Consider the following 16,938-nt stretch of genomic DNA (forward strand, 5'->3'; position numbering starts at 1 on the left):
CAGCAAATCCTCCCCAAAAGATATTTTAACTCAAAATATCATTAGCACATATTTTCTCCCTACAAAAATAGCATGTCAGACATCATTAATTGGATGTATTAACAACTATGTACATAACAGCCACCTTGTAGGCTAAGAGTTTAACGTTGTTTAAACACAGCGTTTGAGGCAAACAGTAGCAACAGCAGCAGCAAATGCACCAAACTGACGAAAAGATCCAGATATTTTCCTCACTCATAGACTGTTGTGTCTCACCCCTTACATAACATCCAAGTGAGATTTCTCACAGTGCTACCTTGGCAACAAACTAAAAATATCTAGACAAGGTCTTGGTTTAAGCCTTATTAAAAAAGCTTTCTTTGTGATTATCTGGTATCTGGTTTGGTCTCCAGAAAATACATAGACTTGGAGATAGGAAGGCCTCACAGGACTTCATTCCATATCTTTACAGCATTTCCAAACAAAATTGGCCAGTTAAATGCTTTCGTTCACTTTTGTCATTTAGCAGAATATAGGATATATCAGTTTGGACTTTTGTTTGTTTTGTTTTGTTTTTAAGTTCAGTGCACTTTTTTACAGTAAGATTACAAAAATTTAGGAACATGATGGATTAATGAGAGTGGGAATAGATGCACTCGGGATGTGTATGTATAGATACCTATCTATGGATAAACAGAAATCTGTATAAAGAAATTAAGATGAGTCCATTGATTCACGGTCAATTTCTCAATAAAGTGTTAGCAAATGTACTAGGAATGATTCTGGCCTTCTCATCCATCACCTTCCCTGACTTAGTTCTGACGATGGCCCAGCTCCGTGTTTCTTTAACAAGTGCAAGTTACTAAGAGATACCATTTAAACCACTTCAGAATAGGTTGCAACGTGAGCAACTGCATCCTCACTTCTTTGAAAAATAGATGCCTTTTAGAAAGCTGAACATTAGAAAATATTGAAGAGTAAATGCAGTTCTAAAAGATCCTCAATCTGTTTGTGGAAAGTCTCCTAAAACAGGCAGGGCAGCTTTGAGAACTACCTCTACATAACAACTATCTGCTGTTCCATGTCAACTTCAGTCAAAGACGTCAAAGGTGTTAACATCTTTCCCCTACCCCGGGGTTCACCTAGCTCACCCACAGAACAGACCCTTCTGACTTCCTCTCGAATTAGGTTCCAATTTTAAGAGATAATGGAACATGGCCTAAAAGGGGACAAAACTTATTTGGGGGATTACTTAAAAAAAAAAAAAAAAAAAAAAAGACCCAGTATCTTTCGCAGAGGATCTTTTACAGCTGGTGGGGAGAAGAAAGGGATGTTAGTGTGTGGAGGGTGGGGTGGTGAGGGATGAGCAAAACAGGAACTCCAAATGTACACATAACACCTGTTTTGTTGTTCTTGTTTATGCCTGTCGTGCATCTATTACACTTCCTCCCTTAAAGACGTTAAGGGTGTTTTAACTTCTCACTCCGCTTGAACCTCCGTCCTTTGAGACGCAAGGATTCAGGGGGCTTCCTTTCCTGGCTGCGAGGGATCTTCCTGAGCAGAGCTCTCCGGGTTCCCCGGCTCGCGGGGGCAGGCGAAGGGCAGGTGGGTGCGGCCGTGCGGGTGCTGTGGGTGCGGCGCCCCAAGGGGCGCCACCTCGTGCGGCAGGAGGGTCGCGGCGGCGGCGGCGCCGGCCTTCTCGGGAGGGGGCGACAACACCGAGGACAGGCAGGGGAAGGCGGCGGCGGCGGCGGCAGCGGCGGCGGCGGCGGCCGCAGCTGCGGCCGGGGCAGGGATGCCGGGGTATAGCAGTGGGAACGGGGCGGCAGCCGCCGCCGGGTACAGATACTTCTCCAGGCCGCTCTTGTCCAGGAAGGGCTGCACGTAGGCGGCGGCTGCAGAAGGCGAGAGGAAGCAGAAGGGCAGGCAGAAGGGGGCCGCGGCGGCCGCGGGCTGCGGGAAAGGCGCGCCCCCGCCTCCGCCGAACGCCACCAGCGAGCTGAGCAGGGCGGCGTCGGGTCTCAGCAACGCGGCTGCGGCGGCAGGGTCGGGCCCCAGGAGCGCAGCTGCAGCCGCCGCCGCGCCGCCCCCCGGGCCGCCGCCGCTGCCGCCGCCGCGGGAATCCAGCTTCATCCTCTTGGGCGCCGGCAAATCCTCCCCGGGAGGCTCCTGCTTGATGGTGACGCGGCTCGCCCCAGCGCCTTTGCCTTTCTCGCGGTCCGGCCGGGCCTCGGCTTCGCCGCCGTAGCCGCTGTCGGTGTCCGTGTCATTCTCGGCGGCGAGCTCGGCGCTGGGCTGAGTCCGCTGGATGACCGGCACGCAGTAGGCGAGGGGCTCCAGCTTCTGCCCCGTGCGCTCCAGGCAGGGGGCGGCCGCCGACCCGGCGGCCGAGGGAGCGCCAGTGCCTTTGCTCAGAGGGACCTGTTGAGTCAACAGCTGCGGGGTGGGCAAGAACTGGGTGGCCACGGCGTGCAAGTGGTTGATCAGCTGGACACACCGCGGCTCCCTGGGTGTCCAGCTCTCAAACCGGGAGAGGTATTGCAAGACTTCTTTGGCGCATGTTTGAAATCCCGAGTGGAACGCATCCAAGTCGGACTGAATGGGCGATTTCAGAGATCGCTCCCCTAGGATGAGGAAGGGATGGGGGGGGTGGGGACGGAGGAGTGGAGGCAAGAAGAAACATACCCACGTTAAAACATCTGCTTATCACGTGGGCCCTGCATCGACTAAAGTGATCTCGGTTTTCCCCAGTATTCAAGTGATACAATCCACTGGTTGCCGAGAGAAGGGGGGTGGCGGAGGTGCGGAGCTGGAAGAGGGCGCTCTCCTCTCAGCTGAAAACCAAAGTGGAGCGGGTGCAACCGCCACTTTAAAACCTGATTCCTCCGAGTTCTGCTGAAACCCTCTAGGATGCTTCGGGAAATGGGCTCCTTCCAATGAAGGGAAAGTATAAAGCAATTTAACAAATGAGAGGGAGCCCATGAGCCCACCGAAAGAGGTGGGGTGCGGGTGAAGGAGTCCTGACACTGCTCCCCTGTGGGCTGCCCGCTTCATTAGGGTAGGCTGGCCTCCCTGAACTGACTTACCATTCTGTAAAGCAATTATCTTCTGATGCTGTTGCTCGGTTAAGGCGGTTAAAGCTTTTAAGTGTTTCAGAGTTAATTCCAAGACTACGGCTTTCTCCAGATGCCCCAGAGTCTGCAGTAGTGCAAAAAAGAAAGGGGCACTTGGTTACTTATAAAACACACATTTGGCTTAATTGGCTGTCCATTCAGCACAGCAATTTAAGCAAACACTTTGAAAGAAGTACTATTCTTATACTTCTTGAGCTTTCCACAAGACAGGTTATAAATGATTTCTTGCCTTCAGCTGGGAGCACCTACTCTGAGTTTGCGGGAAACTCTGTACGGTATAGCACAAGTTGTAAATCAGGAACTTATATTTACATTTATTCTTATATTTTCTGGGAGTCGCACCAGACTATTACAACGCCCTTGGAGAGCAGCAAAGAATGAAAATGTGCATCTTACTGTCAATTTCAGATGTTCAGGCAGTAAATCTTTCAGCTGAGCAATGCATTCATTAATTCGGTCTCTTCTTTTCTTTTCTATTAATCTGTGCGGTAATTTGTAGGTATCCTTAATATATGAGAGTCATGGAAAACAGAAAACAGTAAGCGAAACATTCATTTATTGGATATTACCCTCGTCTGTCCCTCCCCGTCCCCCATCACCATAAAACATACTATGTGATAAACTACACCCAAGAAACCTCTTTCCTCTGGACTGTTCTGCAATGCAATTTAAATTCAGGTATGATGTTTAATATCCCCTTGAGAGTACCCAGCCAGCCACTTAAAATTCACAGTTGGGGAAGCTCAGGGGCTGGAATATATTTGCAGGCAGAGCTTCGCTGTGAAATCAATGGCCCTAATTAACTACCCATGCAGGTTATGAGGAATATCAGGAACTTACACTTACCTTGGTATCGTCTCGTTTCATGCTCCTTTTGGGTTTACACATATACAAAGAGGAATAGTCCAGTCTGCAAAACAGAAATCAGCATCAGGCACCCATTCGGGGAGGGGCTCTGCCCTCGCCAGCTCCATACCACTTTCTGGAGAAGAGAAAAATCAAACCAAAGCCTAGACAGACAGTCGCAAGGGTGCGTGCACCTTACCCTATAAAATCTCTATGTTCCAGTAACTGTCTCTCTTGCAAATGAGGAATTCCTTCGTCCATGTTCAACTGCTGTTCGTTTCCTCTGTTTCGATTTTTGGGGCTCTGTACAATAATCTGTGGGACGGTAGGCTTGGGAGATCTTGGGGGGATCTGTGCGTCTCCAGTCTCTCTCTCTCTCGCTCTCCCTCTTCAGTGCAGTGTTGAAAGTGTGAAGCAGTTGGTCCCCCCTCCACCGCGCTCGCACACACACACGCACACACACGCACACTCGCGCCGGCCCCACTGCGCTGGTAGTTTGCTCTCACTCCAGGCAGTGTTTGGCCACAGGGCACGCGCGTCGCCGGCCAGACCAGCACCCAGCTCACGTGCGGAACGTACCATCCGCGGTCCAGCCCGGAGGGGGGCGGGGGAGGAGGGGCCGGGCCGGGAGGGGGAGTCGGGAGAAGGCGGCGAGAGAAGGCGAACGGCAGGAGGGGGCGGGGACACCTGATCAGGGCCACCGGAAAGGAAAAACAACTTCGGCCAAGCTATTCATCTTCCCAAAGGCGATGCAGTCGGCAGGGGGAGGGGGAAGTGGGGGTGCAGGGGTGCGGGGCAGCCTGAGCTTCCTCGGCTCGGAAATGCGACTCCCTGGGTTCGTCCGTCATTATGGAATGTGAACGTGGCTTTTTGCTTTTCCACCGATTGTGCTATTGGTTTGAACCATAAAAAGGAAAGAAAAAGAGAATTCGCGGTGGGTAAACTTGAGTCCCAAAGGAAATTTTGGAGACTTGTTTGCTCACTGATCAGTGGGGCGGAGAGGTTGCCTCGAGAAGAAGCAACTTGCAATCCGCTCCTTGAAGGATTTAAGACACATGAAAAGGTTGTCACTGGGTCCGAATGTCGCAATCCAAGTGTCTTTCGGTGACACGGCGTTCCTGGGCCACCTAAACTTCCCCGCAGCAGCCGGAATTGCGGTGCCACTAATCACAGCAGCAGATGACGACGTTTGGAGCCGCGTGTGCTCCTGGAGCCTGGAGGAACGCGGCGGGGAGCGAGCCGGGGTTGAGTGGGGGCTGGGGAGGGAGAAGGGGGTGGCACGAGAGGGGCTATCACAGAAAAGCTATGCAGCATTTATCACCCGCCCGCTCAACTCCGCGGCGTTCCGAGCCTCCGGTGACGCTACGTGCTTTCCCCATCCCCCCGTCCCCCCGCGCGATAAGAGACGCCTGGAGTGTGCAGAGCCCACGTTTACTACCGCTGGCACCTCCAAAGCCTCCCTCCTTAATCCTGTCTCAAACGGGTACCAGCACAGGGCCAGCAACGTGATCCGACCTGCCGCTGCTGCCACATCACTGCTCCGGGGAACCCGTGCGCGCGCGCGCTCGCCCTGCAGCCGCGGCGCTCGGCGCCGGGAAGCACGGGCCAGCAAGAGCCGGGTTACCTTTCCCCAGAGCCACCCCGGGAGCCTGACTCATTGCTAGTGAGAGTTACCAGGAGGTGCCCGGGGATGTGCACTGCCAACGCCGCCCTGCGAGTTCAGGGGAAAGCATGTCTTGAGGGACTCCCAGGGGTGGGATGGAGGGGATATATATATTTCTCTAGATACACGTAAAAGCATACAGATAAAACCAAGGTTTTTCCTGCACCGAGAGGGATATTTACATTCTTCCCGGGGTGATCTCCGAAACACTGATTATCGCCAGTGATAAGTGAACCGAGGGGAGAACGCCGAAGGTACACGCACCAGGGCGCAGCAGGGACTGGGGCGCCCGCTACGTGTCCCCCAGCCCGCCCCGCCGGGCACGGGTTCCGGGGACGGATCTGGGTCGCGGGAAGCGGCGGCTGGGAGGAGGTCACGTGTCTGCGGGAGTCGCGTCTCCTCCCTGACTCCAGGAGCAGCCCGGGCCGCGGCGGCCGCTCGCGCTGCTGCAGTCTCCGGAGTCCTGGGCGGAGACGCGCACTGCGTCTGGCTTCGTGACTCGGGCGGCGGCGGCGGCCCAGGATCACCCCGGCGTGAGGAGACGCTCGCGGTCCGTTCAGTTCATCTGTTTAGAGGGCCTTCTAAGGTCTCTAGAGTTCCTCAAATAGGGGGAGGTATTTTGCACCAAACAGGCAATTTAATCACGATGGTTCTTAATTTAAAAAGTATTTTTAAAATGCCGACTTTATTTTAAACCTCCGTCCGACCTCTGTCCTATTTCCAAAAGGTTAGGTAATTAAGATCTTTTAATGGTGAGGGCACGTTGGAGACCTAAAAGCGACCTATTCTTGCAGTACTGTATCATTTTTACCTCTTTTTAATTGACTAAAAATGGGAATGCCGTTAGGTGAATAATTTAAAAATTAAAATACCAGTTCCCCTTCTAGATTTCCGAATGTTTGGAGTAGAAAGGGGATGCAAACATTTGCTCCAGAGCTAAATTTCACTTGAAAAGGATGACTGGTTAGGGAAAATGAAATAAAGACAAGATCACTGCATTTTGGCCTTAATCAAAATCAAAAATGTGTTGGGCTAAAAACACAAGGCAGACATCTGACCAGGGCAAACCTTAGAAGCTAAGTCTGGGGCAGAGATTAAATGCAAGTTGGAATAGGAGGAACATGATCAGGAGCCTTGAGGCTCAAGGGTGAGTTAAGTAAGCTTGCAGCGCCCCATAATTTAAAGGGACAAAAAGCTGCAAATGACAAATGAAACTTTTATCTGTTATCTCTTTGAACCTCCTCTTTCCCCCATCCCTTCTGCCCCAAGCTTCCCTACTTCCATACCCTTTTCCCGCGATACCGACTCAAACTGCAAATGGGGTCTTTTTCCATTTTTGATCTCCTTTGTTGTTCTTGGTACCCTTTTCCTCTTCTGTCTTTCCTTTACGTACTCACCTTTTTACTCACATTTCCCTTTTTCATTTCTTCTTTATCTTCCTTTCCCTTATGTTCTCTGTCTACCTTTTCCCTGTTAAATGCCAGCTTTTGCCCTTTCTCTGTAGTTTTGTTAATCTCCTGTTTGCTTTTTGCCCTATTTTTCTTTGATCTTTCACCCTGGCGACTCTTCTTGCTTACCCCCACTTCCCTTAAACTTGAATCCCACTCCTGTTCTTTCTCAAACTCTTGGCTTCTGGAATATTGGGCATAGTTTGATGCCTCTGAATATCCCTTTGCTGCAAGAAGGGTGTAACAATAGCTAACAACTATATAGCCTTTAGGATTAGAGTAACAGACTGCATTCAAAGAGCTTTTGTGTATTAACTCATTAATCATTTCCGCAACCCTCTAAGGTAGATACTATTATTGTTTCCATTCTACAGATGAGAAAATGCTTACAAAGTGAGATTACAAAATGTTTCCAAGGTCCCAGAGCCAGGATTTAGGCCCAGACAATGGGTTCCAGAGTCTGGACCCTGAACTCTTACCCCTCAATGTGAATAGTGAGGGGTAAGGTGTAAGTGTTAACTAGCTGCTTCAGGGATGTTTTTCTATTTACCAGTATAAATGTGCACATTTGTGTGTGTGTGCGTGTGTGTGTGTGTGTGTGTGAATGAACTTGTGTGGGGAGTTTTGCAAGAGAGATGGAAAAGGGAGAGATGTTAGCATTGGAGCTGATGACAGAGATAAGAAAAGCTATGGCAAAAAGAAGGGAGGCAGTCTTTTGCCATGTCAGTGAGTCATTCATTTGGCATCTGGGTTCAAATTTATTGATTTAAATCCAAATATCCTAATTAGTTGTTATAATTTTGTACAGATGGACAGATGGAAGTACAGTTTAGAAAAGGCTGATGGTGACCAGCTATTCACCAGCTCTGCTGAGCAAACTGAGCCAAGCTCTAATGTGAAGACTTCAGGTTAGCAATAGGAAAAGTTCACCTGTGGTGAGGTTAGAAAGGGGAAAAAAGTACCCTAACAAAGGAACAGAAACTGGAATGCCATCTTTGGATATGTTTTAAAATAGGTTGAGTCTTATCTTTTTGGGAAAGCTTAATGCTATCCTGCTGAAAGCCAAGAAGATACAAGATGAGCTCAAAGCCCCATTTGAGCTTATAATTAAAGAATTTTGTGATGCTTTGCTTTCAATTAAAGATATCCATCTTTCTCCTTTTAATAGGCGAGGGGTAGCCGCTTCCATTGCTTTTCTTTGGTTAAGTAAGGAAATCATTACCTATAGAGACGCTAATGAAAGGAAATACTAAGGCCAATTCTACCCCCTGCCTAAGTATCCTAAGTCCTGCACTCATTATATTCACCCTGTGACTTTAGAAGGTCTTATCCTGTTTGCAAAGTCTTGGATTTCCAACAGAAATAGAACTCACCTGAAAGGATTAAAGTTTCCATGGGGGAATAGAGGGTTTTCTGCCTCTTTAGGGCTCTGCAAGCCCTACGGCCCTTCTGGATAATTAACTCCAGGGTGTTTTAGGAACCGAAGTCTGATCCAAACTCTGATGGCCTTAAAGGCCCAAGATCTACTTAGGGGCATAGAGTCTCCTGCCTGTGATATTGTGAAAATGGCCCATCTGAAGGGCAGAAGCCATTCTTAATCACCTCTGTTTTAGACAGTAGACAAGAATCTACAGACATTCTACATCAAAGTTAAGCAGAGTCCACAAAAATCCAAAAAAGTTTTGGGTTGATGCTAAAATCAAGGCCTGGAGGGGACAGCGGGGTGGGATCTGGACTTACAAAAGCTTCCCTAGGAATTTCTGCTCTTGGCATGCACGCCTGCTCTCAAAGGAGAAGAGTTAATGTTGTGGAGCACACCACAGAGAGAAGGGTGCCTCAGAGAAGGATTTAAGGAGGGACGGCAATTCCACTGCTACTTACCAGAAGCCAGTATGACTTTAAAATATTGATGATGTTATTTGCTGAAAGTACCAGATTTTAAATCCCAGAATAGAAGATTGGGTTTTCCAGTTGCATACTCAGCAAATGAGCAGAAACAGCACACGTGTTCCCTTTTTAATTTGTAAAGGAACGTAAGTCTTTCTGTAGACTATCAATTAATGTGTCTGTGGCCATAAACATATCTATGAATCATGTTTTATATTTATGTAACACTGCTCAAGAAGTTTATGCATTTATTAGTCTTTGCATAGCTTCAAGGAGCAGATAATATTGAGTATTAGAAATAAATTTTATTCCTGCTGAAATCATTTGTATTTTCATATTTATGTGACTATCAAAACCATTTATGCAGGCTGTTCTGAATTTCATGTGTGCTCAACATTCCTGGAGTTCTTAACATACAAAAGACAACTAGGAGAGAGCCAAGCCCAAAGACCACAATAGGAGGATTCCCTGGCCCTTCTGCCCCTAAGTATCTGCCTGGTCCCTCCTGGTGCCCATGTACTTCTCACACTGATTGAGGTGGATCCATAATGAAACCAGAAAAGTAGCATGAGGAGAAGACGACAACCCTGTAAGGATTTTCACAAAGTGTTCTCCACCATTTCTCTGGATTCTCCTGGACTAGTTGGATGGTGGAAGTCTGAAGGAAGAGGGGTATGTTTCCCTTGTTACTGCTGATGAAAATTCTTGGAAAAATCTTCAAAGAGAAACCTGCTTATGCAATATGAATCACATTCAAATAGAAATAAAATACACTAAGCGTCCACTTCTCTCACCCACCCACTATGGGCTCCATAGGGTCCTTACATCAATTGTCAGATGGTGTCCACCTGGTGCAGAGAGCTATCAGTAATAGATACTTCTTCCGACTTTAAAGGTACTCCTACTTTAAAAAAGCAACAACAACAGAAAACTAGCTAAGAAGGGTTAAATCTAGACTTACAATCAAAACTATTGGTATAAAACTTTTTATTTCACAGTTAAAGCAATAAATCGTATATAACAATTACCCAAAAAGTGCTATGGTTCTGGTGTTAACTTGTAATCACCATTAATAAGGAAACTGATTGAAATCTAGGATGTGTATATTAGTTAAGATTTGCATTTTAGCCAAAATAACAGCCACTTAAATTAGGAAGTTACTTTTTGGTCACATAAAAGGAAGGTAAGCAGTCCAGGAGTAATGTGAAGTGGTAAAAGTGGCATCAGTATCCCAGACTTCTGCTTTTCCACTCTCCACCAGCGTCCATCTGCAAGATCACCCCATGATCAGAAGATGGCTGCAGGAACTCCTGCAGGGAAAGATGAAAGGGTGCCTGCCAGCTAAGCAAGGTCCCTTTAAGGAGCTTTTTTTTTTTTTTTTTTTTTTTTTTTTTGCAAGCTCCACCCATCTCATTGTCCAATCCCATTGCAGGGGGTTAGAAATGTAGTTTTCTAGCTGAGACTCCACAGCAATACAGGGGTTCTTTTAGTAAAGGGGAAGTGTACACTAGATACTGGGTTGGCATTAGCCATCTCGGCCGTGATGTGACTAAAAGGAAATGATTTGTCCATGTCCTCTTCTTTTTTCATCAGTGAGTCTGTTCTCCTCTATTATGCCATATGAGTTGGCAGCATCATTCTATTGTATTAGGGTATTTAATTCCAATTTCAGAAAAATGTCAATCTTCCTATCTGCAATTGCACAAACTTAACTAACTCCTTAAGCACATGGTCCTTAACATCTGTATTTTTAAGTTCTAATAATTGTAGAAATCTGCTTAGGGAGGAAATTTGATAGAGTTTGCTCTTCTTCCTGTAGAATGCAAATTTCAGCTGCATGTTTTCTTGGAAATGATTGTCTGTCTTTTTATGTAGCAGACCTGTCCTCTGGTTGTCCTGTCCCTGCAGCTGTGTATTCTGCCTCTAGCAGTTGGCTTGAAGAGAGCAACTTCCAGGAGAAAGGCACTCTCTGATAGTTCCTTGAATACACCTAGGATTTTGCACTTCATTCACTTCTAGCCACATTTATGTAGGATACAATTGCTTTAGGGTCAGAAGATTGTGGGAGAGCTATGCTATCCAGTTGAGTTCTGGAATAGATGAGGGAGGAAAGAAGAGGTAAGTAAGTGCAGTGCAATGGGAGAAGAGGGACTAATTTCTAAGGCTGGGATTGGGAGGTGAATGCTGGAAGAGAATGTATCTTTGGAGCATTTTACTATGGACAGGTATTAAGGCAGGTGTCTTATAAACAATGTCCAGGTCTCTCAATTCTTCGAACTAGGCACCATCAACTCTACAGATGAACAAACTCAGGCTCAGAGACCTTAGGAAACTTGTCTGTTGTCACGTAGTAATGGCAAAGCCAGGCAATAGGGACCTAGATGTGCTCCTGGGTGTTGTCACTGGCAAGAGTCTTGAGTTTTAACAGTTACCTTCTCCCCTCAGCCCCTGAGAGGATCTCCTATCCAAGCATTTCACCTCCCTTGGTGAAGCCTCTACTTCAGGTCATGGGAGCCCCTGCCGGAGGGTTGGTGTTTAGAGGAGTTGTTGAGAGATGAGGAAGATGGTGGGAGGGGAAATTCTTAACCCCATTCTAGTTGACTTCAAATTTCTGATCTTTGAATGGGAATTCTGCATGTATTTCCCTACAGACAGACACAAGGGTAAGGGTGTGTGGTTAGCTCACTGAATAGAGCTGCCCCGTGTCTAGCATCTTGGGATCTCCTATCCAGTCCTCATCCATTGAATGAGTATTTACTGTGCTTATATGAGCTGTGCACTGTGATGGGTTTTAGGGATTCAATAGTGAACGTTGTCTTCAATGAGTTTACAATTTAATGGATTAAATTTCTCTTAAGAGAAAAGATCACTAAGAAAGTGAAATAATTATCCTAAAGCTATTTTATGTTCCAAAAAAGCCTCCTTTTTGGTACATTTGAGATACACTTAAACAGCTCTACTTCTCTGGTATTGCACTTTAGAAATCGTTCCAGAATATGTAGTCAGTGGCCTTGGTTTGTGGGTAAGGCTTGTCCTGTAAAGACCACTGGAAGAGAAAATGCTTCCTTCCCTGCTTTCCTGAGCCATCTAGACCTTCATTATATTTACCTCCTCAATTTGCCCTAGTTCTCTGATGGTGAGGATGACTGTTCAACATCCACCCCTTCCAAGCATATATAATTTCACTGTATGCGCTCCTGTTCTGCTCTCCACCTTCCCCTGGGATTCTGCCACCTCCCTTGACAAGTATGATCTGATGGCTTAGTGTTTAAACTTTCTCTCTTTGGCGTTTGAAGCTAATTTTGCTCTGGACTGTAATTTGTTCTACTTCTTGGTGTTCCACATCCTCTGTAGTCTCTGTTAGGAAGCTCCTTCTCATCCCCAGCCCCCCCAACCCTCACCCTGACCCCAGTTGCTTGGTCATTGCCCTAGCAGGTTTCTTTTAGGGGGAGATTTGGATAGGGTTAGACTTAGCTAATTTCCTTTGCTCCAGAGAAGGCATGAATGGTTTCATACAAGAAGATAACTCATTACAGTGACCCATAACCTCTGACACATAGATTTTCACATCCTGCAAAGGACAACTTACTCATCATCATATATTTGACTCCCTCAGTTCTTTGACCTCAGCAGTTCAACCTGGAAAGGGACCTGACAGGATTGTTGGCGAATTTGGTCAACTTAATGTCTACATCACTTTCAGGTGCAGGGACTGGATGGCAAATTTAGCAAGACTGCCTGACCTTTAAACGAAGAATGCGGTGATGATTCTTAACCCCTTCATTCCCTCACTTCCCCCATCCAATTAATAACAATATCTGAAGATTCCACCTCTTAAATATCTATAAATCCATCCCTCTTTAATCCTAACTGCCCACACTCCAGACCAGGCCCCCACAATCTCTCATCCCAAATGCTGCAAGAGCTTCTTCCCTGCTTTTAACAGTTGGGGTCTAGTAAGGAAGATAAAAACCACCCTAGATATTTCAAGTAGGAGGAATTTGACAGAGGAGATTAAAGGCATAATCATAAACTTTGGAAAGGCTGGGATTACCAGTTTTGGGAAAAACTGTTATTGACTTCCAGGAAATCTTGACAATCAATTGGTTCAGGGAAACCTGAATCCCATTGAGCTCAGCTGTTTGCCATGTGGGAGAGGCTGACTTGCAGGAGCTTGTCCAGAAGCTCCTGTAAACCTCACATCTGCACACAGCTGCCAGGGGAGAAATACGGTGTGTCTCTGCCACTTTCTACATCTTGCACAAGGGCCTCCCAAAGGCAGAATCTAAGTTAGAAAGAGGTGGGGAAGGGATTCTGGAAAAATGTGATTCCAGGTTTCTATTATGTAATGAGGACAGAGTGGAGAAGGCAGTGCAGCTGGTGCTGAGTTGGCATATCTCACACCTGTATCCACTGTATATGCCTTCTCTCTCCCTCCACCACACTGAATTCAATCACTAAGTCATAGCCAGCGCAATTTTTCTGTTCATGTCATTCTCTTGATCGAAACCCTTTAATAGCTTCCTATTTCCATTAAGTTAAAATCAAACTTGATACTCTTCAGTGGCCTGAATGTGATTTAGTTCTTGCCTACATCTCAGTCTCATCGCTCATTTCTCTGCCCGCCTTTCTAGAATCCAGCATACCGGCTTTCTTTCAAAAAAGATTTTTTAATGTACCCTGCTCTTGCTGTCTCAGGTCCTTCACTCATACTGTTTGATTTCCCACTTCCCCAATGCCTTTCCCTTCTCTTCCTCCTACTCAACCTTCAGGTGTCATCTGAAACATCACTTTCTCCAAGAAGCCTTCTCTGAGTTCCTAGACCAGATTTGTCTCCTTCTGTCAGCTCCCTTGGTGCCTGTAATTCTCTTTCATAACTTCTACTGCCTGAAAGACTCATACAACTTTTCAGTGTCTGTCTTCCACACTAGTTTGTAAGCTCCGTGAAGACAGACACCCGAATTGTTTACTGCTGTATCCCCAATGTCTAGGACAGTGTTGAGCACAGAACAGACACGCAACTCTTTTCTGAATGATTCCTAAATGTGCTCCACCAAATCATCTGTACACCAAAGTTGGCTTTGTTCCAGGAAAACACTTGAATGACAAGTCATAACCAAGCCACATAACATTTGAAGTGTCCTTGTACCTGTTGAGGGTGAGGAATATAATGTTGGTTCCCACCCTCCCATCCCCACTAGGACTTTCCTATATTGGTGTGGCTTTTACGGGCAGGGACACCCTCACTATACTTGGAGTACTGCATATTTACTTCTTGGCTTTACCAGGCACATGGAGATTAGAAAGTAGGTGCCATGAAGGATCATAAAATGCTCCTGATATTGCAGGAAACCCAGTAGTCTGGCACAGTCTTTAGTGAAGTAGTGGGAAGTTCTGTCGTGGGGTAGGACCTGTGGCTGTGGAGTTGCTGTTTGTCATTGTACCGGGATGGATGTGTTCTGTGCCCAGAAGGCAGTAAGCTCTGTTCCCTAGCAGCCTTGGTAAGTTGAGTTTCTCACTTGCAGAACTTTTACTTCCTTTCAGTGTGCATTAGCAAATCAGAGAGACTGTAAAAGCTGGAACCAGTCCAATCGAATTCCACAGGTGCTCCAGAGACCATGGGTTGGTGAGGTAACATCCAGGACATGGCTCTCAGAGGCCAGAAGTGGGGGGGGGGGGGGGGGGGGGGCACAGAGTTTGGCCTGGCAAGCTGTGTTTACAGGTTTGCTGGGCTGAGTGGATCACAGGAGGGGGTCCTGGGGCAGAGCCAAAGAGCTTAGTTACCAGGAGTGCAGAAAGAAGCAAGCACTGTGCCAGGATGTAGGAGTCAAGCCTCAGACTCCGGAACAAAGTGGGAGGATTGAGAGCCAGTGAAGCCAATCCATCAGAATGCCAAGCTGGTAGGCACAGAGGAGGCAAGGAGCGAGGGGTCAGTACAGACAAAAGAGAGCTAGGGCAAATGCAGGAGGCAGTGACCAGGTCTGGAGGATGCGCTACAAATGTGGAGGAATTCTCCTGGAGGTGGTCAGTCAGTCATGCCCTCGATAGGCTGGAAATAGGGTCAGAAACACATCAACCCTCAGCCTCAAAACAACTTTGCATTTGCTCCTGGCACTCATACTTGCAAAAACACATAGCTCTCGTTTCTCTAATTATGTATTCAGAAAGAAAGTTTTGATTTTTCTGGTCAAGGGTTTCTTGCAAAATCAAACTACGCTTGCCAAACATAGCCCCGGTGACCACAAGCCATCAGCAGGCCTGGGTTTGAGTTCACACCTGCTCAACATTCCTGCATTGCCAGTGGTGATCCCGCTGAGATACAATTCTGAGTCAATTTTGTTATTGGATAATGGGACTACTGATTTTTCTGGAACCCAGGCTTTTTATTCTGTTTTAGAAATTCTGCTTCAGACATACCAAAGGTAATGAAATAGACACATCACATATTTCTGTCCTTGTTTCATATTACAGTCCACCCTCCTTATCTGTGGGCTCCTATCCATGGATTCAACCAACCTTGGAATAGAAATATTTGGAAATAAATTGTGTCTGTACTGAACATGTACAGACATTTTTCCCTTGTCATTATTCTCTAAACAATACAGTTTAACTATTTATTTAGCATTTACATTGTATTAGGTGTTATAAGTAATCTAGAGATGCTTTAAAGTGTATGGGATGATGTGTGTAGGCTATATATAATAGACTATGCCATTTTATGTCAGGGACTTGAGCACCCAAGAATTTTGGTATCCACCGGAGATCCTGGAATCAATACCCCACAGATATCAAGAGATGAGTGTGTTTCATGTTGCTACATGTGGTGGCAGAGTTGGTATGGACTTAGGCTTTAAGATCAAGAGGACCTGAGTTTAAATGCTGTTTTCCCCTGAGTAGCTGCGTGACCTTGGACAAATTATGAATGAGTCGGTTTTCTCAAATGTAACTACAGAGAAATAGCAGAACCTCCTTCTGACTGTTTATTGCATGTCCGTGACAATACACAGAGAACACCCACATCCTAGTAGGTGAGCAATAAATGGTAGCTATTGTTTTTTCCATTTGAGCTGCTTGGTTCAAATTATGAGTGTCATAGAAAATATGGGTGTATGAAAATAATTGATGAATTGAGTAACATTTTAAGTTCAAGAGGTAAACCTATTGCTTTCCATTGCCCTTTCCTCTAGTAATAGGTGAATAACAATAAAACAGAAGGCCAGACCTGTCAACATGATTTTCCATTAATGAGATGTAGTTAAGAGTCCACAGTACTTCATGTGCTACTTGGAAATAGGCAGTACTGGTCACAACCTTATCCTTTTAAATCATGCTCTTTAGACAGCTCCTCTGAGAGGTCACATAGTTCCACATTTGTGCACAAATCGGGGGAAATCCTGTTAGCCCATGCTTTGTCGTAAGTTAAAGCTTTGTTCAGGTCTTAAATGAATGACACGGGTGAATTAAGTTTCAAACTTCGTTAGCTGGCCATGGGAGGTATCTTGACTTATTTCTTCTTTATCTCAGCCATTCTACATTTAATAATAGCAAGACTTTTTTATGGCAGTTACTCTGTGCCATGCTCTCTTTTAGTGTTTTGCAAGTCTTAACTCATTTAATTGCTCAACAACGCTTTGATATAGATAGTGTGTTAACGCCATTCCAAAAAGGAAAAAACTGCAGCACAGGTTAAGTAATGTTTAGAGAAGCGAGGCTTCATGATGCCAGAAAGAGCATGGCTTTGGGGTCTGAAACTGTGAGCATAAGGTTAAGCTTTACAAATACCTGTTTGCCTAGTTGGGAGAGGCAAGGTTTTGAACTTCCCTAAGCCTCAGTGTCCTCACTTATAGAATGAGGATTTTATATGCCTGTTGTGAGGTGACTAGTATTTCTGTCACGTAGAAGATGTCCGATAAATATGTCACTACCTTGAATATATATGTATGCATACATATATATGTGTGTGTATATATAAAATATATGT

General features: G+C 46.1%; 2 protein-coding genes across 3 annotated transcripts in view; one reads left to right on the forward strand and one right to left on the reverse strand.

Annotated features, from left to right (window-relative positions):
- Positions 1-1,426: 1,426 nt before the first annotated feature.
- Positions 1,427-4,591, reverse strand: BHLHE41 (basic helix-loop-helix family member e41). Its single transcript, XM_010379845.2, has 5 exons — positions 4,159-4,591; positions 3,960-4,023; positions 3,510-3,617; positions 3,066-3,177; positions 1,427-2,603 (listed from the first exon to the last, which is right to left on the reverse strand). Exons 1-5 carry the CDS (start codon positions 4,218-4,220, stop codon positions 1,498-1,500), a joined length of 1,452 nt encoding a protein of 483 aa, XP_010378147.2. The 5' UTR covers positions 4,221-4,591; the 3' UTR covers positions 1,427-1,497.
- SSPN (sarcospan) overlaps positions 1,443-16,938 on the forward strand; it is a 114,646-nt gene continuing 99,150 nt past the window's right edge. The window contains exon 1 of one of the 2 annotated variants that reach the window (XM_030939066.1): positions 1,443-1,584. The gene's annotated coding sequence lies outside the window, so the exon portion shown is untranslated. The remainder of the gene's footprint in view (positions 1,585-16,938) is intronic. The other variant, XM_030939062.1, reaches the window with a different exon arrangement.

The sequence above is a fragment of the Rhinopithecus roxellana genome, chromosome 10, assembly GCF_007565055.1.
Source record: "Rhinopithecus roxellana isolate Shanxi Qingling chromosome 10, ASM756505v1, whole genome shotgun sequence".
Taxonomy (NCBI): domain Eukaryota; kingdom Metazoa; phylum Chordata; class Mammalia; order Primates; family Cercopithecidae; genus Rhinopithecus; species Rhinopithecus roxellana.

Coding starts and splice junctions, on each gene's coding strand:
- BHLHE41 (XM_010379845.2), bottom strand. CDS start 4,220: ATGGACGAAGGAATTCCTCATTTGCAAGAGAGACAGTTACTGGAACAT. Junction 4,024..4,158: donor GAACATAGAGATTTTATAGG/GTAAGGTGCACG, acceptor TCTGTTTTGCAG/ACTGGACTATTCCTCTTTGT. Junction 3,618..3,959: donor TGAAACGAGACGATACCAAG/GTAAGTGTAAGT, acceptor TCATATATTAAG/GATACCTACAAATTACCGCA.